Genomic DNA, 24,438 nt, shown 5'->3' with positions numbered 1-24,438 from the left:
TTACATTATTTAGTTCCCTGCACTAATTGACATAGACAAGACCCCTTATGGGCTAATGTGTTTTGATATATCCTTTTGAACGTCATATACCGTATGTTGTTGCATAACTGTTATTCTCTACCCTATATGGTAATAAAATTTCATCTTGATATCTGATTGCTTAAGACAAGACACAGACACTTCCTGTGCTGTCTATAAAAAACTGTATGCTTCGAGGAAATAAACATATGAGTTGGATACCACACTTCCGTGTTTCTCATTCCCCAGAGCTCTGAGGAGATCTCTCACTTTAATCAGACATAATCTGCACTGCATGGACTGTATTCTTTGAGGGTAGGTAGCTGACTGGAAGTTACATTTGGATCACAAAAGCATGCATGTGCAGTAACATTTGTTTGTTAGAACTTCCTTTTTCTCTCTAAGAAACACAAGATTCAAGTTGTGGTCCACTTTCATCTACTGTTCCTCCAGCACGGTTATAATGCAAGTGCCTGACAACTCCACCCACTGGACTCCTGAGAATAAGACAAGCAGTGCAATGTTTGGGATTTGCATTATACTCGGGATCCCAGGAAACTTGGCTGTAGTGGTGGTCATTATAACACGCGTGAAGAAGAAAAGCTACACTTTACAGCTGATCTTAAACTTGGCTGTCTCTGACATTATCTGCCTGCTCACCATACCACTGTGGATCAATAATCATTTGAATGGCTGGAATCTTGGTAAATCTGCCTGCAGATTCTTCGTCGTTGTACTCTATGTTAGTGTTGTGTCCAATCTTCTGACGGTCACGCTGATGAGCGTTCAACGTTATGTCCATGTTCTGTATCCCCACATATGGGCCAAGCTGGGCAGAAGAGGAGAAATGGCTCTACTCATCAGTCTGTGGATGATATCGCTTGTCTTTTCTGGACCTTATTTTCTAATATACAAAGCTGGAGAAAATGAGTGTGAGCTTATATCATCAGGAGATGGGAGGTTATTGGTTCTGTGTTCTGAGACCATACTATGCTTTATTTTTCCATTCTTAATAATGCTAATCTTTTACCTGCGTCTCTATAAGAAAGTTAAGCAGAAGACATTCTTTAGACACCAAAGGATGACTAAGATGGTGATTTGCATTTTGGTGATTTTCTTTGTTGTGTGGTGCCCTTACCATGTTTTCAATCTTGTTGAAATAGCAGCAATCATGTTGAGGTTTTCCTACCAGCATACATCTGAGAAGGTGCTTGACTTTGTGCATCATCACAGACGTATTGTTGAGGGCTTTGCCGCCTTTAACACATGTGTGAACCCGTTCCTGTACGCTTTTTCATTTAGAAATCTTTGCAGAAAACATAAACGGACAGAAAAAGAAAACAGTGTTACAAAGGGCTCCACTGAAATCTAATGACGCAACATAAAATATTATGTGTGTGTGTGTGTGTTTTGTGTAAATGCAGGATTAGATGGCATTCTGTTTGATACTGTTTAACATTGATGCATGATTAAATACAGTATATTTAGATAAAATTAATACTCTTTTCTTGTTGTGTATATTAACTTACTTGACTTAATTAAATATGCTGATAACCAAACCAGGAAAAATACACCAAAATATCTTGTATACCCGTTTTGTTGTCAATGTTTTAATAACTTCACAAAGTTGCCATATTAGAATAAAGGGGAAAAGTGTGTGCTATTTTTTGCTGGTTGTCAATTGTTGAAAGACAAAAGTGTCTCGTCTCTAACTGTTCCTTCTTGTAGAAAGCACAAGTATTGTACAATAGTAGTCACGCAAATAAGTTAGTAAAATGATTAGCTTTGTAGACTATTAGCTTATTTTTTGCTCTTTAGACCATGCTCTCTGGTTTGTCACTTTGGATAAAAGCAGGGGCGGTCCTAGACCATTAGGTGCCCTAGAGAAAAGAACTCATGTCCAAAGAATTGCACATTTATTTAAACAATGATAATACAAACAATATAACAATATGTGCAAAAGAATAAACCTGTTCAATAATAAATATACAAAAAATAAACTTAACTTTTAACTTTAACAGTAGTGCAACGTCTGAGAACAAAAAGTGCACACTAAAAGAATCAAAACAAAAAATTAAACTAACAATAAAACATTGTGTGCAAAATTAGATACTGTAAATGTGATTCATATAACCTATTAATCAAAATAACTTTTGCCGTTTCATTTTCCGTAGCTGTAACCCATCGACACACAGCCGACGACCGACTGCGCATCAGTGTGTGCGCTAGCATGTTGTGACCGCTAATTGACAGCTAAAGGTCACGTCAGAATTGTCATTTCTTTTACTTAAGTTTAATTTATTTTTTTATGTCAAAGTATTGTTGTAGATAGAGGGATGGCAAAAACTGTTGAAAAAAATAAATAGACATTATAATTTTAATTTAAAAAAAATTTCTCGCCGCATATTTGGCGCCCCTCACTAGATGGCGCCTTAGGCAAGCGCCTATGTCGCCTGTAGGAAGGACCGCCACTGGATAAAAGAGTAGTTCACCTTCAAAATTAAAATTCTGTCATCATTTACACGCTCTCTTGTCATTTCAAACCTGTATGACTTTCTACTGCAGAACACAAAAGAAGACATTTTGAAAAATGTTAGTAACAGAACAGCACACCCCCCCATTCACTTCTATTGCAAGTGAATGAGGGGCTGTTAACAACATTCTTCAAAATATCTTCTTTTGTGTTCTGCGGAAGAAAGTCATTCAGGTTGGAAATGACAAGGGGGTTGTCACGTTGAAAGGGTTCAAATAGACGAGCTCACCACGGAATTCCGGGGAAAAGTGTTTAGTGGAGAGAGTCAAAGTGAAAACAAGGAACTAGCAAAAACAGGTAAGTCAAATAAGTATCAAAAACAGGTAAATCCAGACACAGGTAAGTATTCCTCAGAAAGTGTTCATGAAGTAATCCCACAGATAATCCAAATTTGTCTCAAAAAACAGGTAATTCCAGACACCGGTAAGTATTCCTCAGACGACAGGTAACAACAAGAAGTTGACAATAAGACTTGACCAAGAACAATGGGAAAAGGCAAATATATAAAGGGTTCAGGTAATGTGTGTCAGGTGCGGGTGAAATCAAGGATGGTGATGGGGTGCAATGCATAAATCCATGCGGAAAAAAGGTCCAATGAAAGGGAGTCCAAAAGGTAAAAACATGTGGAAACTGGCTGAGAACACATGGGGCAGACAGAAGCGTTACATGGGTAAATGATGACAGAATTTTCATTTTGAAGGTGAACTGAATAAGTATGCATCCTTGGAAACTATGTCTCAAAATCATATTATTAAAAACACATTTTGTACTAATTGTTACTGTTTTTCATCACACACATACTTACTTTTGCAATACAGGAATAAGAAATATAAGGAAGTTACAGTGGCAACTTTCTTCAGAAACAAGATTACGTGGATCTTTATCCAAATTTATCATCCAAGCAACTTCATGTCAGATGCATATCAAGATATGAATTAAGTTGCTTTAGTTTGTGTAACACAACTTGTCGTTTCAGAGCTGCATTTTCTTATTTTTGGGTTGTTGCAGACACAGTTTATATGTAAGGTTCTTTTATTGGAGTGATGTTTATTAAGACATAATATACAAGCAATACTGGAATTGCAGAAATTGTAAATGTAAGTAAAAGCATATTGTAATGGTCCTGTCTGTGTCTCCCTTGTTGTAGCGTTACTTGTCATTCCTGTTGTTTCTGTCTAGCTCCACCCTCTTGTTAGTTACCATGGACTTCAACCACAGACCACACCCTTCTCATCTGTTGCCATAGTAATTAATTGATTCATTGCCACTTTCAATGTGTATATACTCCTGTGTTTTGCCATTGTGTTTGTCCAGAGAGTCGGCAGGGTCGCAATCAGAAAGTGACAGTTCGTATCGTGGGAAAAGAAAGTGTCACGCTAGGTATCCGTAGTGACGTTTATTGGTGCTTGTGGATGGTGAACACAGACGTGGGAGTCGTGGATGAGGTCGAAACCTCAGAGAGGGCGCAACACGCCTGTCAGTGGAGCTGTCCGGATTGGACACGCACGAAGGAGTAGTGTTATGGGAAGTTTGGAGAGGTCGGGCGAAATGGTGAAGGAACTGGAGAAAGTTTGAGGGGGAAAACACAAAAAAACAAGGTGATCGAGGAGGACTGAGGTGTGATATGGGATTAACAGAAAGTGAGATGAATCAAGGAAGTGAGATTGAGAGATGAATCGGAGGAGGAAATGGATGAATGGAGTAACGCTAGTAGTAAGGAGTGGACACAGGTAAGACGCAAGGAAAAAAAGAAAGAACAAGAATCTGATGAAATTAGTAATGAAGTAAAGAAAGCAAGAAAAGAGAGAAATTAAAGTTATACTTAGATTTCAATCTCCTTGTACACTAAATCCACTAAAGGTCAGTGAAGCAACATATAAACAAATAGGTGAAGTACACTTTGTCAAAACCTTAAGAGATGGAAATTTGTTGATTCTTTGTAGAGATAGAGAACAACAACAAAAAATAATGAGGTGTAAAACTTTACTTGGTAAGGAAGTCAAGCCGCAAATGTGGGAAGAGGGAAAGTTGTGGGAGTGATATCAGGAGTGACAACTAAGAAAAAATTACCTGAGAGAATCAGGATTGGCTATGTTAGCCATATGGTAAGAACTTACATTTCGTCTCCATCAAGATACTTTGAATGCCAACGGTATGGACATATTGCAATAGCATGTAGGGCTAATACCCGTTGTGCAAAATGTGGAGGGGAACATGAATATGGGAAATGCAAAGAAGGAACTAAAACAAAATGTTGTAATTGTGGAGGAGAACATAGTGCAGCATATAAAGGATGTGAAGCACGCAAAGACCGGTTCAAGTTCAAAATGTGAGAATGAAAAAGAAAATGACATGTGCGGAGGCAATCAGGAAAGTAGATACAGATATAAAGTCTAAAGAAAGATATGTGGTGCAGCCCCCAGTTCAAAAAACAGTACAGGAAAGCAGAAAAATACCAACGACACACTGACGGTAGAAAAGAAGTTTGTGATATTTATAGTAGAAGTTATAAATTGTTCAGCACAAACAAGTAGCAGAACAGAAAGCATTAAGATAATTACCAAAGTGGTGGAAAAATACCTAGGAATAGAAGAAACATCAGTAGAAGCAATAAATGCAACATTAACAGCAGGGATGTCTGAAAGTCAAACAACGTGGTGGTGGTGGACATTGATGGTATTGAATATTCTACAATGGAATTCCAGAAGCCTAGTTGCTAATGGACAAGAATTAAAACAATTTATAGAAGAGTTATCTGTAAAACCAAATATCATATGTACACAAGAATCCTGGTTAAAACCTTCACTTGAGTTCATAGTTCATGGATACACAGCAGTAGGTAAGGTTAGAAAGTGTGGGGTAGGGGGAGGAGTGTGTATTTTTGTTCAACATGGTAGTATCTATTTAGATAAAGATGCGGAAGTAGTTATAATAGAAATATGGGTTAGTAGAACCAAATTTAAGATAGTTAATTTTTATAATCCCTGTCAAAAGATATCAAGAGAGACACTGGATATTATACAGTATATGAGGAGGGAAATGGTAAAGTTATAATATGCAGAGATTGTTTCCAAACAATTAGCAGGGATAAGTAAGTGGGAAGTAATTAAGGATAATACAATTGGAAGTGATCATTATCCTATTTGGATTGAGATAGGACAGCAAAATTTACAGATGGAACAGAATTGGAGAAAGAGAAAAGCAAATTGGGGTATGTATAGCTTCAAGGCTAGTAGTATATTAATTGAGGTTGTACCATACCGGAGTAATGAGTAATTCACAATTTTATTGTTGTGTTTTTATTAAATATTATTGAACCACAAACTAAGCTTTTGTTTAAGTGGGGAAAAAACAAAGACCGTTTGTTGATGTCATGTGATATCTGATACGTCTTATTCTGATAATAATATATAATGTTAATAATACATTTTGTTGAAGGAAAGGGGATAATCTAAATGTATAACTTTGAAGATCAAAATAAAATAAGTTTATTTCCTCATCAGCACATCTCTAATGGGCTACAACTCGATTGTTACTTATATTTGGGATATTTAAAGAAGTTTTATTGTTTAAAACTGGACAAGCTTTTTTGTTAAAGGTATTAAATGTCAAAATTCAAGACTATAAGTGAAACTCACTTTTCAAAGAATACAATAAATAGCCTTATTTGGGGATTTATTTAGTTATTATAAGCACAAGATCAAATTAGAAATTGTTTAGCCTTTTATCCAAATTATAAAAATTATTATAAAATAATATTATTAAAATAATCGTTAGTTTCAGCCCTAATTTATTGTGTATGTCTGACATAAACGTTATGTACTTTTACTACTTTTTGCTCCTTTGTTTCATTAGTTTTCAGAATGTAATATATCCTTTCAGAATTGTGTATCTTTTACAGTTAAGCAGTTGGAAAACTGTTTATGTAAAAGGAAACCTTTATGCTTCTGTTATAGATTCAAATCTGATTGTCACCTTCACATGATGTAAAATATAACTAGAATGACTCCAAAGGTAATATTTTTTTATTTGTTGTGTGTTTTTACAGTATTTGGGTGCCAATACTGATCTCGCATACCCCTCAGAAAATGTGCAGTTGCGCCCCTGAGTAGGATATAAAAGAATGGGTTATTTAAATATATATATATATATTTTATTTCTCTTGGAGAGTCCTGAGTGGAGGACAGAGGGCTGTGTCTGAAACAAAGGCTCTGGGGGGGTAGAGGTGCTGTTAATCCCATTGAGTTTACACCTCAGTCCTGTAGATGGCGGTAATGTACAACGTTTACAAACTGCCAATAAAACATTAAAGAAGAAATTGTGTTTTTCGGTTTTTGAATGCATAGTCGTGTTGTTTTCTGTTTATGTCATGTCATGCCCTTTTACGTTTGGATTTATTAAATTACTTTGACGCTGCACTTAGATCCAGCCTATTTACTTAACAGTTGGACAGCACCAAAACAGTCAGACACAGGAAAAGTTTCTTCCCTCAGGCCATCTACTTCTTGAACAGTTAAATATTCTAATGTGCAATAAAACACGTGCAATACACAACTATATACTGATATTTATTATATATATGTTGTTGATATAATATTCAGCTATCCACATTCCCCTGCATAACTTGTATATAACAGTATAATTTGTATTTATTTTTTTTTTTTTTTTATTGTACTGCCAATTGTCCTTTTGTCTCATATAGTGGGGGGCTATATAGCCAAAGCTCCGGGGACCATGGAGCCTGTTCACAAGATGGCTGCCAGTCCAGAGCCCACTCGCAAGATGGCCGCCAGCCCAGAGCTTCTAGTCATCGTGGCCGCCACTCAGGTGGTCCCAAGTCCAGTGGTCCTGGAGGCATTTGTTCCTGACGTCCTGTCACTGGAGTCTGCTCCGCCGGTTGTGGCTGCAGCTTTGTGTTGTGTCTGGGCTATGCACTGCTCTTCCACTCCAGAGGCCACGGGCAAGATAGCTGCCACGCCCAGGCTTGATGCTACACTTAGATCCAGCCTATTTACTTCACGTTTTCGACAGCACGTTACATATACTGTATATAATGTGTTTTCATATTGTCTCAAAGTTTGGGTCACAAATCCTATTTCATCAAAGCTTTGAGCAAGAAACGCTGTATCATGAATATAAACATGAAATCCTCCCCTAATGTACCACAAGATTGTGCAGAACAAATATATGAAATCTTGTAGCATAATCTAAAAGAATACAGAAATATTGTTGCTAAAATGTATAATCTGCTTGGGTTTTTCTACCTTTTAAGAGTTTAAAAATAACCAAATCTCACGGCTCCCCATAACAATTACAATGAGCCACGACAAATTGGTGGACACATTGAACATTTCAACCATTTACAACCAGATTGCTTGTCATCCAGATTCTTTAGCCTCTTCATGTTATAACTTGAACATATACTGAAGATTTACAATTTTTCCAGTTGTCAGTAGTTGAGTATAGTGATAATAAATTGATAAATAATGATTACTGAAAGAATGTAAATGATATGTTTGAATGCTTTTCAATGTCTGTTCTCTAATGTCATGTATGTTTTCTCTGGTTTGATACTGATCCTAACAGGAATGCAGCAGCAGCAGCCTATCGTTGCTATAGTAACCTCAGGTGGGCAACATCTATTCACAGCCATCTATTTGGTGCCACGTGCCAGGCAAGAATTTACACATAATATTATAAGATTATGTTATAGTTTTATAGTATATATGTTAGGTGTTTCAGTTTGTTTTCTGACATAAATATATCATAAGTCATCAGTTTATACTTTGGATTTTATACTTTATTTGGATCAGGCATGTTAAATGTATTCTGTTACCAATAGCATGTGAAAATATGAAATATTCTGCAACCAAAAATATCCGGTTATCCTACCAATCATGGGATTTGATTATGTAAAAACACCAAAAACTTTTGACTAGTTTACTTATTAGCAATCATTGAGTCATGTTTAAGTGTATCCGCTAGATGGCAGCAAAGACATGCGCATTGATGCTTAAAAGACCAATTGTCTTATGCTGGACGTACCGAACTTTTAAATTGGATTTTTAACGCATTATGAAACACTTAGCTACGCGAACAATCAAACCAAATTCTCTAGTTTTTTATAGGCATATAGCTTACAACCAGTCAAATGTGCTACAAATGTGAAAGGTTCCCTATCCGTTCTTATATCCAACACAATAAAAATATACAAAAAAGGTAGCAAAACGTTTATAAACAAGTCCTGATAAACACTGTAGGAAGATCATAAATGACACCAGGGACATAATAAATGTTCTCTCAGTCTCTTTTTCTTACAGATTGATTTTGTCAAAGAAACTGAAATAGGCCTAGGCTATCTTTATTTTTATTCAATTACTTACTTAAATCCATTTGTACGTTGTTGATGTGCAAAAATATGTTGTACACAATATCTCACAATCCAATAGCTAACTGTCCAATAAGGTATAATGTACTGTTGTACTACTGTAGTTAGCTACACAAGAAACAGAAGTCATCTTTTGCACAACAAATGTCCAGACAGCTGATTTGTCACCATAACAAGGAAGCAGCTTTTTTCTCTTTCCTGGAAATCAGGTGATGTGAATTTTGCTTGGTTTCTTTTATACTGTATGCCCACTTCAATGTTATCATCAAAGTGTAATGCCTTAGTGCCTTTAATTCATGTCAATATACAACTAAAACTATTCTTTAAAAAGCTAAATAAGCCCTGTGTTAGTCCTGCATTAATTAACCTTTCCAGACAGCCACATGATTCTCTGCCAAAGTTGTAGTGTTGTGAATGTTAGAGACTTTTGAGTTTTTTACAGCATTTATCAGTCATTCTTATCCAAAGCCACTTATAAATGCTTTAGCGTCATAACTGTTAATGTCAACGAATGGAAGCATGCAATTCAACTGTTTTCTAGGAGAAGAAGAACTTCAAAAAAACTTTACACACTGACACAAAATGAAATATTATGGAGTGCAATCTGCAGACAGTCAGTAAACAGTTTGAGTATACTGTCCGAAGCTGAGATAACTACTACTGACCTAGAATGGTCTCAGATTATGTATAGCTGGGGGTTTAGGTGGTTAAATACAGGATTAAATACAGGAAAACAGCAAGCGTATCAAAGGCATAACAGTAACTGTTAACTGAAAAGGGGTGTCACATGAGCCCTTTTGGGCTGTTGGAAGACGAGGCGTGCTGCTGCGTTCTGAACCATCTGGAGTGGTTTGATAGCCTTTGCAGGAAGACCAGCAAGGAGAGCATTGCAGTAGTCCTATTTTGAGATTACCAGGGCCTGGACAAGGAGTTGTGCCGCATGCTCAGTGAGATAGGGTTTAACATTTCTAATGTTGAATAAGGCATATCGGCATGACCGCGTTGTCTTTGCAATGTGATCATTGAAGGACAGCTGTTCATCAAATATGACTCCTGGCTGTTTTGGAAGGAGTGATTGTGGTATTGCCAATTTGGATGGTGAGATTGTGTTGCACCATGGGGTGTGCCGGAAATACGAGTGGTTCTGTCTTGGCAGGGTTCAGCTGAAGGTGATGCTGTTTCATCCAAGCTGAGACATCTTCTAGGCAGACTGTAATGCGAGCTGCTATTGGTGTCGTCTGGGTGAAACGAGGTGTAAATCTGGGTGTCGTCAGCATAACAGTGATCATGCAAGATTTCGAAACTTCCTCTCAAACTCAAACCATCTGACTGTGATGTCAGTAAGTGATAAAAAAACAGTATAAGCAAGTATGAAAATAGATAGATTGAACATTTTACGCTGGAGTCATGCAGAACCAGACTGCCTCAACAGCTAACCTGGTCAGCAGTAGTCTGATGGGTCTCTTCTTCATTGTTGGAGTACCTGGTAACATTGCAGTTATTGTTTTAATTGTTCGGCATTTCAAAAAGGACAATTTCACTGTTCATCTGATGCTTAACCTGGCTGTTGCCGACATCTTGTGTTTGATAACACTGCCTGGGTGGATCTACAGCGAACTAAACAGCATTGGTCAAGAAACCTGCATGTTTTTCACATCACTCGTCTACTGCAGCATGTACTCAAGTGTGATAACAGTAAGTGCGCTGAGCATGTACCGATGCTTACGGATTCGACATCCACAGATGTGGTCCAGAATGGACAGGAGAAAAGAAAGGACGCTGCTCTTCACCAACTGGGTATTGGCACTGGTATTCTCGTTTCCTGGTGTATTTACACAAGATAGTATTGAAGGAGAGTGTGAAAGAAACTTAAATTCCCACGGGAGACTTATTGTCGCTGCACTGGAGTCGCTGCTTGGATTTGTTCTTCCTTTAATAATCATTTTGACATCATATTATTACCTGCACAAGATGATGACCCAGAGATTGAAAAAACACAGGCAGAGACTGACCCAACTGGTGACCCGAATTATCATAATGTTCTTGATTTGTTGGGCTCCGCACCACATCATAAAGTTGACAGATATTTTTGTTACATTTTTTAATTTAGAATCTCCTTTACCTAACATAAGTGACATTGTTGGATGTCTTACATTTCTCAACAGTTGTGTAAATCCCTTTCTCTATGCTTTTTCCTCAAAGAATTTACGTCAACAAAACCAGCCAGGACGCAACTTGCCCATGTCATGTACATAAAAGCCATTTTTAGCTGTGAATGGCACATTGCATCCAAGTAAAACTTTTATTTAGAATTTTGTATGACAAGTCTAGCCATACCTCTATTGCATAAATAAGTGATCAGAACAAAGGTTCTGGGGTTTAATTCCCAGGGACACACTAATTGATAAATGTAAGCACTTTGGACAAAAGCATCTGTAAAAATGTAAATGTAACTGAAAGCATTTTAATATAAGGTAATAGAAATAGCTGACTCTTTTCATTACATTCATAATACTAAAAGATAAACTGATTAACAGTCGTGGCCTAATGGTTAGAGAGTCAGACTTGTGACCAGAAGGTTGCCGGTTCGATTCCCAGGGCCGGCTGGTAACGACGAGGTGCCCCTGAGCAAGGCACTGTTCACTACTCTCTGGATGGGTTAAATGCAGAGGTCACATTTCGGGTATGGGTCACCATACCTGACAAATAGGTCACTTCACTTCACATGAAATACTCAGTATACCCATGTACTTTCAAACAATATAAAATCCTCCAGGTTTGCTCATTATCCTGCTTTGTTCATGACATGAATATGCATGTAAACTCTAATACTTAACATTTTAAACTTGTTAATTTTGTTTGCTGAATTCAGCATGCATCATCAGTTATCTTTAAATCTCTGTGTGAACTGTTCTAAAGGGATTCACACTGTCTGCGGAACCTACTAATATTGTATTGAAGCCCCGATTCATTTAAGGCAGAATTCAACATGACTTTAAACATTTACTCACCCATATGTCATTCCAAATATGACTTTCTTCTGTCGAACACAAAAGAAGATATTTTTAAAGAATGTTTGGTAACCAAACAACATTGGGCCCCATTGACTTCCATTGTATGGAGGCAAAACCATCGGATTCATTTTTCAAAATACCTTCTTTTACACTATATGGAAGATAGAGTAACATGTATGAACAACGTAAAGGTGAAAACGATTACAGAAGTTTTATTTGTGGGTGAACTATCCCTTTAAAAATTAAATCGAGCTAATTTTACTACACCACAGTATCAGATTTGTACGGAGCCCTTCTGATCACCCGTCGGAGAAAAAAAAAACAAGACCTGCAAATCCGTGGCCACAGATTTGTAATTCGTTCCCTCAGTTTAAAAAACCGTACTCACAGATTCTAAAACTGTTCCCTCAGTTTACCAAATCGTGCTCACGGATTAGTAAACAGTACCCACGACATTCTACGGAGCCCGTCTGGTCACCCTCGGAGAAAAAAAAAACAAGATCCACAAATCCGTGCCCTCAGTTTAAAAAAAACGTACTCACCGATTCTTAAACTGTTCCCACAGTTTATAAAACCGTGCTCTCGGATTAATTAAACTGTACCCACGAGTTTCCAATCCGTGCTCTCGGTTTTGTAAACCGCCCCCCTCAGTTTTTGAAATCCGTACCCACAAATTCATAAACTGTGCGCACGCTTTTGCAATCCGTTCCCACAGAATGTAATGTAGACGTCTGCTTGTTGCCTATATGTGCTTCAATACTCCAATGTGGAGCTCATGCGCATTGACTTGTGTGCATTGTTTTTGCATGTTCATGTTTTTATTGTTTTAACTAATTGATGATAGATATGCGCATTGTCCGTACAATTAACTAATAATTTTTAATTCATGAAAAAATCAGACATATAATTAATGAACATTAACATAATTCTTATTTAAGATGTTAATTTATTTTATACGTTTTAGGTAAAATTAGGGTCTAATTTGCAAAACTGTGGGACCGGATTGCGAAAGCCTGCACACAGTTTATAAATTTGTGGGTACGGATTTCAAAAACCAAGAGCACAGATTTGAATGTCGTGGGTACTGTTTATTAATCCGTGAGCACGATTTGGTAAATTGAGGGAACAAATTACAAATCTGTGGCCACGGATTTAATCTGTATTAGAAAAAAATTATATATTTAATAAAGACATCAGTGATGTGTTGTTTTCATTCATAAAATGAAGAAATGTGTTGTTTCCACATTAATATGGAGATAAAATGTGAAATTATTAGAATGTAAAAGTATATTTACAAACATAAATGCTGTGTTGGATTAGTTAGTAAATTTTTTTAATCGATTGACAGCACTAAAATAAACATGTTAAATAAAATAAAGTGTATGTTTAATTTCGCTATACCTGTGCGATTAATCGCAGTTAATCACACGAAAGGGGTGTGATTAATCGTGATTAAAAATAGTAATCTATTGACAGCCCTACTTTAAATAGAATCAGAATTGTAGTTTTTGTATTAGAAATCCTGTTCCCATAAATCAATCATGTATTTGTCACAAGACATTGAATAAAATGTAGAGCATGATCCAGCATGTGTTTCATGTATCGGTCGCATTCTTTTGGAACTCCCCTTCATTTTGTTTAATGGGAAATCCATGCTAGTTCTCTGAAATCCTCCCTCCCTTAAAAATCTGCTTCCTTGTTGACTAGAAATTGTAGTGATTCATTTGACCACTTCTTTATAAAGCTACACTCTTATGACTCTTACAGTATGACTCTTAAATAAACCTCAACGGTTACGTTATAAATTATCCTATGCAGGGTTTGTTTTAACTCATGGTTGGCATTTTCTAGGGTACCTCGATGTTTAGGTTCGTCCCTTTTTGACCCTGAAGGAAAATAACCCAGTGTACGTGAACGCTCGACCTGATTTTGCAAGTGGTTGATGTCCTCAGGGCAACAAATTTTTTGACCTAAGGACAACATTTTTATAAATAAAACCTAAACCCACACCAGACCCCAACCCTATCCATAACTTGCCCCTAAAATCAGAGGGAAATGATAAGTGAAAAACAATGGTCTAGAAGGACCTAATCCTGGTTGTAAGATTAAATTTAAAATAAACTGTAAACTTATTTCTGAAATCTGATTGGTTGGTTTAAATGTTGTCCCAGGGTCAACACGATGTTGCCCTAAGGACATCAACCACTTGGCAAAATCAGGAGAGCCGTGCGGCTCAGAACCTCTTTCTAGGTCTTTACCCCTTGAACTGTATATACAACCTGAAGTGCAGATAAAATGAATAATGGTTTATAAAAAAAATCAATATGTAACTTAAGTTAATTATTACTTTTTAAACACCATCTCCTGGGTACAGAAGCTTATGAGACGGGTTTAAGACTGCAGTGGGAATCGGGCTGGTTGGCATGCTTTAAAGTGCATAGCCATGCATTTGCAATGGAAGTGATTTCCACAGCAAATGCAAAATTGATTTTTAGGTAAAATGAAAGATGGGCCATTGGCTCCCTTAGGGGCTGTACATAATCAGGATTCATTGCATCACTGAGAACTGTTAGAGCAGCCAAAAAACTGATAAATTATACTGCTGCACGTTAACAAAAAATAACTTATGACTTGTTGAAAACCATAACTTCTGACTTGCTGAACTATTGCACCGCATTGGTTGCATTAACAAACCAATGATCCCTAAGGGCCTTAAAGTGATGGTTCACCTAAAAATAAACATGGCCATTATTTATTCACCCTCATGTCATTCCAAACCTGTATACGATTCTTTCGTCTGTGAAACATACACAACCAAAAAATATATATATTTTACGAAATGTCTCAGTGGTTTTGTGGCCATACAATGGAAGTCAATGGGGCCCAGTGTTGTTTGGTTACCAACGTTCTTCAAAATATCTTCATTGTGTGAGTGAGAAAATGATGAAAGAATTTTCATTTTTGGGTGAATGATCCCTTTGTGTTCATGGCTCAAGAAAATGTGGTTAAGAGTGAACAGCATCCTATCAAGAGGTGACCCTTGTGTGTACAAAGAGGTGCAAGCAGACAAGACTATGCATTAGAAAGCATTTCAGCTCCAGACACACTGGGCCTGTTAACTTTTATGAGGGATCTTTAAGAGAAAACATTAGTTTTTATTGCTTCTCTCTAGAGGATGACTTGATTTACGATATGGTCGTGTTGAAGTGTACATTCATTTGGATGTGTACTTTTGGGTGTAATGGTGCATTGATTAATAACACAAATGAGAAACAAAATGCAATAGGAAGTGTTTTATTCTTTAAAGTGTCATGAGAAATCACATTAGCTCTCGTCTTACAGATGTTTTCACGTGAACCTGTGAGAACTATAATTATCATGAGAACAGCTCTCCGCACTTGTACGTGATGCATTTGATGATTTATTTCAGTTTGATAATCAACAAAACTTCAGCCATAAACTCTTGTACTATTGCCATGCATTCAAATCTTCTGTTTTTCCTCAGGGGAGGGACGCATACTTCAGGCTCTCAATATGCTCTCCAAGTTTAATATATTTTGAGTTTCGGACACAGCTCCTCTAGTCATTCCTCAGGAGAACTGTTGAGATTTCTGATCACACTCTCATAAGTGGAGGCTGATATCTGTGGCCAGCATAATAAACAAGCATCTCGGTGCGCGGACACACCCGCTCCAACAAACAAGATTTCTTCTGAGCTTCTCCCTTGAGATGTTCCCCAATAACAAGATCTATGCAACACGAGCCACTTTTATATTAGTGCCAAAGCATTGAGCTTTATAACGCAGCCAACGCCAAAAAAGAGGAAAGAAATCACACATTCCAAGTTAAAGCTATTTATTTTCTCTTTTAATATAGTTTTGCTGCACCAGTACTGTAATAGATTGAAAAACTACTGTCATGCACTCACAATTTTCTATTAGAATTCACATAAACATATACGCAAGTGACACATGATACAATAACAAGGAGCCATAGGCTCTAAAGTAAACTCATTAGAATTAAATACAAACTACATAAAGTTAAGAAACACATAAATGCTACGTAACAACGATTAAGTATATTGTTACTTTAAACTCTGTTTATGTGACATCACTGTGTCACTATTCAAAACAAACCCACCTGCAGAAATGATGACATGCAGACCTACTGACCACGGTAGTTCAGTAAAACAGTTCTTCATCCCTATAGTATACTATAACAGTACACTGACCTGGTCATTAAGGCATTTCAAATGTCACAGCCCATAAAATAGGAAGAAATGTACAGTATGTTTTTAATACTTATATGAGGCTCCCAAGTGAAGCTGTACTCTCGGGTTTTCAAAACAGATGGACAGTCAAAGCTCTAAATGAATATATTTATACATTACATTTTGTACGTAAAACTAATTCTGTGTTAGACTGGGCCTGCTTTAGCTGACTGAGCACGGGTCATCTTTACTGGGCTTCACCTCTCCCTGAAGCAGCTGGATCATTACTGCCTTAGTCAGGTAGCTGGATGTACCTTTTTTACCCAGGGCTGGTGTGTTGTAGAAAGCCCCCATGTTACCCTGTGAAGCATTTTAATTACATTAATTACAAAATACTATAGTCATTCTGTACAGTGGGGTCTTTAAATCTGTAGGGTACAGGTTGTAATGTCCTCACCTGTTTCTCAGACACTTCTAGTCTGCTGTGGTCTTTCTGAAAGTCTGCAAATGCATCTTTAACCAGCCGGTCCAAATCCACCGGCTCCTGAAACTCCAGCTCTGGGTTTCTTTCCAGCACAATTGACACCACCATCAACAGCTGTATTTAGCCCATAAAAAAATAAAATATAGAGTTAAATAGCTGACAACATGTCTTATAACATTTTACAAATTCAAGCATCGTAAGGACATAGCAATAGATATTGTGCCTAACCTCCACAATAATCTGTCTATTTTCAGGCAAAACAATGTTCTTCAGCGTGTCCTCCACCAACAGAGAAAAGTTCATCTCGTACATGGTCATATCTGATAGTGTAGGTTGCTGTACAAGAATGAGAAATGGACGTGGTCATGATTCCTACAAGTGATCCTTTCCGACATAACGCTACACGTAATGTTATATAATACACCTACTTTCCCAATAAAGAATTCAAAGGAGGGAGACTACCTGAGGGAGATGATTTCCTCCAACCGTAATACCATTACGTGTTCTCTCCAGGATTTGCCAAACCCGATCATAGAAGCCCAGCGGGGTTCGGTTGAGCGAGCCATCAATCTGCCTTCTGTTAAGCCAGGACCTGAAGAAGGTTAGAAAGATCAAAATGAATTTTTCAAACAGCTGTAATAATGCCATCCTGGAAACTATAGCTCTGCAGGAGTGTTTTATGAGCTATTAAAATATAATGTGAAGGCATGACATTTTACATCACTTGGACAATGTGAAACATTAACCTAATATAACATTAGTACATTCTCAGAATGTTCTTCTTCTGCGTCGTTGTGGGTCATTCTGACCGATTTAAGACTTTACACAGATTTTCTGCAACTCAATAGAAAAGGTTTCGTCTTTAAAGGGGTCATATGGTGCGAATACATGTTTTTCTGTGTCTTTGGTGTGTTATAAGTTGCCCATGCATGTATTAGACGTATTAGATGTAAAATTGCAGAAATTTAAGTGTGGGAACAAAAGATGCATTCTATCTAAAAGCGAATGCTCACCCAGACCTGCCTGAAATGCCTCGTGTAACCACACCCCCACAAATCTACGTCAGTTCGTGGTATGACTAGACTAAGACCGCCCAAATGTATACGCAAGGTGGACGTACCTGTCAGTACAATTGCTTTGGAACCTGATATGGTAAGAGGCGTTACATTTCCGTCACACGCTTGCAGTATTCAGCCAATCACTACGCACTGGTTAACTGGCCAATCATAGCACATCTTGCTTTTCAGAGCGATGAGCTTTGTTAAAAATCCACGCGTTTCAGAGAGGCGGGGCAAAGAGGAGATACAAACATGCACGGTATGTGGAAAATACAGCGTTTTGAACCTTAAATCGTGTATACACATTGCATTACATCTCAAACAAACTAAATTATTCATTTAGTTGTGTCATATGACGCCTTTAACTTCACAACATCAACAACAGATGTGATTTGAATGGTAACCGTTTCTGATACACACTCAATCGTGACTCTCATGTGATCTGTCATGTAGGGTCCGGATTTGTTACGGATTTTCAATGGTAAATGAAGGGTTAACAGATATTTAACCTCAGTTGCACTGTTAAAAACTAACATTAATCAAAGTATGATAAACGGTATACTATTGTTCTGATTGGACACGGCAGGTTTTTCAGATTTGGCAGTATCTACAGATGGTGGGCATCCTGCACCTGCCAGTCTGCTGAGGCTGGAGGACATCCAGCAGTAGCTGTTTGACATCACTAGGGGACATCTGGTAGATGTCCTGAGGTGGCATGTCACCAGCTCGAATCTTCAACTCGTGCTTCATGGCTTGAACAATCCACCTGATGAAAATACATACAGTACTTTACATGACTTGCACACAAAATAATGTCAATCTACAGGTTTCATTTTAAGAGCACATGTGATGCCATACCCCACACGGATCTTCAGCATGCCACTGAAGAGCTCTGGGTTGTTGGAGATAATCCAGCCGATGTGGATGACAAGCTCTTGTTGCAGCACGGCCTCTCGCTCGCCATGAGGGCTGCACTTACTGTAGATGATGTCTTTAATGACCCCTGGAGACAGGGGGTTAGATATCACTATCTCCTCATGCCCGAATAGTCCAAGAGTCACCTGGCAAAAAAAATCCTGCTCAGTCTCATCGCAATGGTTGATTTCAATGATTTATTTTCTCTGTAAAGAATAACACTTTTCAAGCTTAGTATTTCTTAAAAAGGGTCTGCTGTGGGTTGACAAATGTTGTCCAAATATGTCCATAGCTGATAAACTACTGTACACACTGAGCACATGTGTGCAAACCGTGTTAAGAGACGTCATACATTCGCTAAAAATGATCTTGGGACCAGGTGGTTAATACAAACATTAATTTCAAAGTTAATGAAAAAATTGCTAAAACAAAGACACTTCATTGGTTCGCAGATCCCTTTTACATTTGTCATCTATGCAATATTTTTAGGTGTGACTTTAGTGTCTAAATACATTATATGGCCAAAAGTGCAACCACTCAAACAAACACAGGTAATGTATGAACTTGTTGAAGGGACATTTAATTCAAAACCATAGTCTATAATAGAGTTGGTTTCAGCAGGGCTGGTCTGGGGGGATGGGGGGCATCTTGGGCCCCTCCAAAAATATCCAGCTGACAATTCAAACAATTAAAAATTAAATACCTGTAATTCTTTAATTTGTTTTATTGAATATTGTTTAATTTTATGTTGTATATATATTTATATATTTTTCTGTCTTTTTTAAGTATGTATGCTTTTCTAACTGTATGCACCAGCCTACCAATGTGAACTCATTGTACTTGGCAATAAATGATTCTGATTAAATACTTAATAAATAGTTGTAGGAATTTGCTTTTGGGGATGGAACTTATGGTCTCAGTTCAAAATTCATCCTAAAGGTGTTCAAAGGAGTCAATTTCTTTATGAATCTCACTTTGTGCAGAGAGACAATGTCATGCTGGAACAGAAAAGAGTTCCATCCAAACTGCCACAAAGTTGGAAACTGACAATTCTCTAGACATTCAGTGCATGTTTTAGCATTCGTTTTTTTACTGACATCAAGTAGCCTAGACAGACCTGTTTACTAAATAGAAGTGTCAACACATTTTTGGCCACGTATTGTATTTTCTGGGTCACACACTATATGTGTTGGCTTGCTTCTGCTGTTGTCTCTACTTAAAACCCCCAGGAGACATTCATAGACAATATATTTCTTGTATAAATTAAGCTCTCGCTGCAATTGACTTAAATACACAAATAATTGGGACTGCGCAAAGAAGGCCATCTTCACTTTCTATCAAGTAAGGGAAAACTACTATTTCAACATGCAGGTCAGCCCAAACTGCTCTTGTATGCAAGGAATGACCCATTTTCAAACCCAAATGTACTCATTTATCTTGCCCATAACATTAGGCCCCTAGGATGCAATTTATATGCAGATTCACTGCTAGTGCTCTAGTCTGATGAATCACATCACAACCACCAGGGGCTCAAAAGACCTAGGTTGGGAAGCTATGGCAGTTTATTAAACAAACACAGCACACCACACAAAATATTTGTATTAACACAAAGTAAATGAAATGTAAATGTGCGCAGACTTTAAATGTAAAGCGTGAACAATGGGACGGTTGCAACAATACTGGGTAAAAGCAGCAAAAAAGCAGCTAAGCGACAAATAAGAGAGCAGAGGAAGATGAGTCCATCACGAGCACTGATGTGAAGTGTCATGACAAATTTTAACCGAATGATAATCAGTGAACATTAAAATGTCTGTGGGAAATTGTGGACTTGCTGGTGTTCGATCATATTTTACTTGTTGATAAGGGCCCTGTTTGTCACTTACCTGCTTGCCATGCACTAAAATGCTAGTAATGCTGGGGGCAAGGCTGTCCACTAGTTTAGTTAAGAGACTGGCAGCAAGGCGCACAACGGACCTGGTGAACACAACACAACACAAAAAAACACAACAGAGGTATTCTCACTTATTCATCTCAGAGAAGCCAGAAACGTATTTTACTTTGTGTTGCTAATGCTCTACCAGTTGAGCTACAGGAACACAAAGGTCATGGGTTCAGACTAGGGGACACGCATACTGATAAAAAAAATGTGTAGATTTATTGCGTTGTCGCTTTTTGTGAAGTCACTTTGGACTGCCAAATGCGTAAACTTTGTGAACTCCCAAAACTCTTTTATTTGTTTTATCACTGCTTCTTCAACCGAAACATTTCACCTTTAGGTAGTCTAAATCTAATGCAGCACGATGCTCTTTTGAATAAATAAGGTGCTCCATATTCCAAAAAGTTTGCCTTGCTGTACAATTCAAAATCATTAATATTACAAACTCTGACCCTTTGCATCTTAAAGTGACAAGGCTGCACTACTGTAGCTATTCAAGCCTAATACTGCTGACTTAATGTTGACCCTGAATTAAAAATATTACATATCTTCCTTGATTTCACCTCCAAATTAGCATTTTAATGTTCACCAATTTCATGTTTAGATTATGGATTTCTTTAAGGAGTTAATGTACATGTGACTAAAATTTTTTAATTGGTAACAAGGTGCTAAGAGGTATCAGTCTATGCCACTGTGAATAAAAAAATGTGTTCTACTTCACATAAAAAACATAGGCGCAATTAAAAAGAAAAACAAGTGAGCTGCATGGTTTTCTAAGCATGATCAGACGAACAGACCAACGTGACGAAGCGGGTGTAAATAATAAGCTAAAGGAAAATAAAGGATGTGGGCAGCGTGCTCATGAGTTAACACATCCTCCGGCACAGAGTCAACATTTATATCACACATGCAGAGATCATGTGCCCCGCCAGCCAGTTACCTGCTTGCCATGGACCAACATAGTGGTAATATGAGGTGCTATAGAACCAGCAAACTTCTGGATGACGGCCGCAGCACTACGCACCGCCAGCCTACAGGAGGTGGCGCGTGTTTAAAAATATATGCGCATAGTTTGTTTAGTTTTATAGAACATTAGAAATGAACAAATACAAAGAACAGAAAAAAAGTTTGCTTTTACTAGTGATGGGCATAATTTTGCATATACATTAACCCTTTGACGCATATAGTCCAATATGGTGGACCACTAGTTAAAAAGCCAATTCTTGTGTATGCATGGGTTTTGATGGCACACTAGTGCATCATCCTCTTCAGATGTCCACTCAAGTGAATTTTCCCATTTAAAAAATGTGTGTTAAGTTGAAAATCTTGTTTTTATGTCTTAGGAGCAAATGGAAAAATAGGAAAAATCCTGACAGAGGTTTTGGGGGGTTCGGCATCTTACATCTGTAGCGTTGTGTTTTTAAGATGCTGTGCGGTGAAGAATGAATCTGGTACGAACAAAATAAGCTGGAAGAGTATTTAGACGAAAACTGGACTGCAAATTGCTGTCTGACAAATCGAACTATACGGTAGTGAAGTTACGCAATTATGTTGCTTTCATAACTGTTCCTGTAACTTCCGTACTTGTACTTGTGCCCATCCCTAGTTAGTACCAAAATCTTTACCTAAAGAGAAATTGACCAAAACATGTACAACAGTGTTCAAATACTTTGTGATGGCGAAAAGTGAAACTCTTACCAAAGCTTCCTGCTCCCAGCTCTTCTGTAAATTCTCTCCAACTCATCCTTGAGATTCTCTGGACATAAAGACAGATCAGCCTTGTTAAAATTGGCACATTCACCATAACAAATGAACACTTTCAGCCTTGGTTGACTCTGTAAGAAACAGCATGCCTGAAGCATTTAGGCCCGAAGATATGAGGAACGCAACCTCTGGCTCAGTCACTGGCATGACACGTAAAATCACACACAGACGCATATTTAATCGGTTTGTTAAAGCGGTCCGTTTGGGAGTTAAAAGATAAACTGTAAAAGCAAGAATTACACTTTTAAATAGCAGACCATGACAAGGGCGTGAGCTAGCATTTCCAAACTAAATTGCTAAGCCATGAAGGCACTAAATGGATTACAGCTGTGGACATTTCGTGCAGCGAGAGGTGTCCTGTGGCTCTTTAAAATGCAAACCGTTTTAACAGCCCTAAAACACTCTGGACTTAAACAATTAGTCATTAAACCATTAACGAAAAGACCTGCTATCACGGAGGAAGAGAACTAGAGCTTCTTAAAATAAATATCCATGCTTTATGATTGAGAGTACTTTGTAAGATACTAAACTACATACCGTTTTTATCGAAGAAGTCAGGACCTTCTTTCTTAAAGAGAATGCTGGCCAACTGGGCCTGAGTGGCCAAACAGTCACAGTCCTAATAACAGAATATGTTTTGAGGTTGTATAAGAGCGCACATATTCAACTCAAACCCACACATTTTTTTATTAAGCTCACTTTGAATTTCTGTATAATCTCAAATGTGGGTTTATGGAACCACTCCTCAATGTTGATCTCGGGCTGCTGCTCCAGGTCCGAAGCGTTTGGTGTGCTGGTTTGACGCTTCACCTTCGAATGCTTGGGCAACTCCAGCTCCTCAAAGCTCTTAAACTCTGGGATTCTACAGAAAGCCAGATGAGAGAAAACAGACAATAAGATGGCATGAGGACACAAAAATGAAGAATCTTTTCGTGGAATCTTTATATTGTCTTGAAATATACACGGAATTAAGGAAAAACAGATGAGTAAATGGCCGTTCATTCTTACTCAGCTTCATTGACACGTAGGAAGTCAAGTTGCTCCACCACAGCGCCTGAGATCAGTGTCTAAGGAGTTTTCACAGAGAGTCATATAGACAGATTTATGGTTCAGTAATGCTATTGAATATGCTGTAAACAGCTATACATAAAAGCTAAGAGCTGACACCAGGGTTTATCATGTCTGCAAAGATGGATGGGATATAAGAGCCGCACACCTGAAGACGATCCACATGAACTTTAACGCCACCAATATTTCCTTTCTTAAATGATGCCAGCATGTCCAGAATGGGGTTGAATCGGCTCCCCCTAGCAAGCGAGAGATGACATTACTTTCATTTAAAAAAAGCGAGATCATGTGGTTGAGTCTGAGATAAACTCTTACTTGATGTTGTCCTCTCTGATGAGCGCCAAGAAAAGAGGTCGTCCCGACATCTTCCAGCATTGCTTAATAAACTGCAAGGCATTCTGTAAAACACATGTAAACACAACCACACATATAAAATCATGTAAATCGGTGAGGGAACATACACACAGTCCAGGTAAAAGTTTGGAAATGCTTTGTAACTTTGCAAGAGGCTGAGACTGGTGATTTATGGGAAGGATTTCTGTTCATTGACCATTTTCTGCCCTAAATTTGATTCTTTATATAGAAAGAGAGACAAAGTGCAGGACATAAAGCGAACCCTTTTCCTGTTTCATCTGAGGGACCAGCGAGGTGTGACATCACCCATCTTACCTTTATATCATCGATCAAAAGCATGACATCCTGGGACAAGTAGAAGTCGCTGAGATCGAATACGATTGGATAGCAGACTACAGTCTTCCCAAGAATACGATAAATCTGAGAATAAGAGAAAAGACCCACACGTATATGACTGAAAGCTCTAGCCATACTTTACACCAGGTAATAAAACACATGCCATTCATTTTAAACATACAAACACAAAAACATGTTCACTCTTTCCATGTCAGTGTGTACAAGAAAGACTACAAAAATTTGGTCTAAGGCTAACATGATAAAATCTTTCAATATAGAGGGTTCTCTGGAGTTTCTTTCAATATTCCCAAAAAGTTGTCATCCGTAAATAATTTCAAACACAGGCTGAGCATAAATTAA

General features: G+C 37.8%; 2 protein-coding genes across 4 annotated transcripts in view; one reads left to right on the top strand and one right to left on the bottom strand.

The window, feature by feature from the left end:
- The first annotated feature begins 242 nt into the window (after window positions 1-242).
- On the top strand, window positions 243-1,675 carry LOC130558310 (leukotriene B4 receptor 1-like). Its single transcript, XM_057340663.1, has one exon. It carries the CDS (start codon window positions 482-484, stop codon window positions 1,388-1,390), a length of 909 nt encoding a protein of 302 aa, XP_057196646.1. The 5' UTR covers window positions 243-481; the 3' UTR covers window positions 1,391-1,675.
- A 13,562-nt stretch (window positions 1,676-15,237) lies between these two features.
- Window positions 15,238-24,438, bottom strand: part of phkb (phosphorylase kinase, beta) — a 60,176-nt gene continuing 50,975 nt past the window's right edge. For 2 of the 3 annotated variants that reach the window (XM_057346343.1, XM_057346356.1), the window contains 14 exons: window positions 24,058-24,162; window positions 23,704-23,786; window positions 23,537-23,627; window positions 23,329-23,387; window positions 23,020-23,182; window positions 22,858-22,939; window positions 22,255-22,312; window positions 20,504-20,594; window positions 18,564-18,766; window positions 18,337-18,471; window positions 17,110-17,239; window positions 16,876-16,983; window positions 16,621-16,761; window positions 15,238-16,523 (listed from right to left, as the gene is read on the bottom strand). In XM_057346343.1, coding sequence (XP_057202326.1) covers window positions 16,386-16,523; window positions 16,621-16,761; window positions 16,876-16,983; window positions 17,110-17,239; window positions 18,337-18,471; window positions 18,564-18,766; window positions 20,504-20,594; window positions 22,255-22,312; window positions 22,858-22,939; window positions 23,020-23,182; window positions 23,329-23,387; window positions 23,537-23,627; window positions 23,704-23,786; window positions 24,058-24,162 — 1,587 coding nt within the window. In that variant the 3' untranslated portion in view covers window positions 15,238-16,385. Of the gene's footprint in view, window positions 16,524-16,620; window positions 16,762-16,875; window positions 16,984-17,109; window positions 17,240-18,336; window positions 18,472-18,563; window positions 18,767-20,503; window positions 20,595-21,496; window positions 21,588-22,254; window positions 22,313-22,857; window positions 22,940-23,019; window positions 23,183-23,328; window positions 23,388-23,536; window positions 23,628-23,703; window positions 23,787-24,057; window positions 24,163-24,438 lie in introns of all 3 variants that reach the window. The other variant, XM_057346351.1, reaches the window with a different exon arrangement.

The sequence above is a fragment of the Triplophysa rosa genome, linkage group LG1, assembly GCF_024868665.1.
Source record: "Triplophysa rosa linkage group LG1, Trosa_1v2, whole genome shotgun sequence".
Taxonomy (NCBI): domain Eukaryota; kingdom Metazoa; phylum Chordata; class Actinopteri; order Cypriniformes; family Nemacheilidae; genus Triplophysa; species Triplophysa rosa.
Note: the sequence above shows the minus strand (reverse complement) of the source record. Positions and strands in the feature narration are given on the sequence as shown.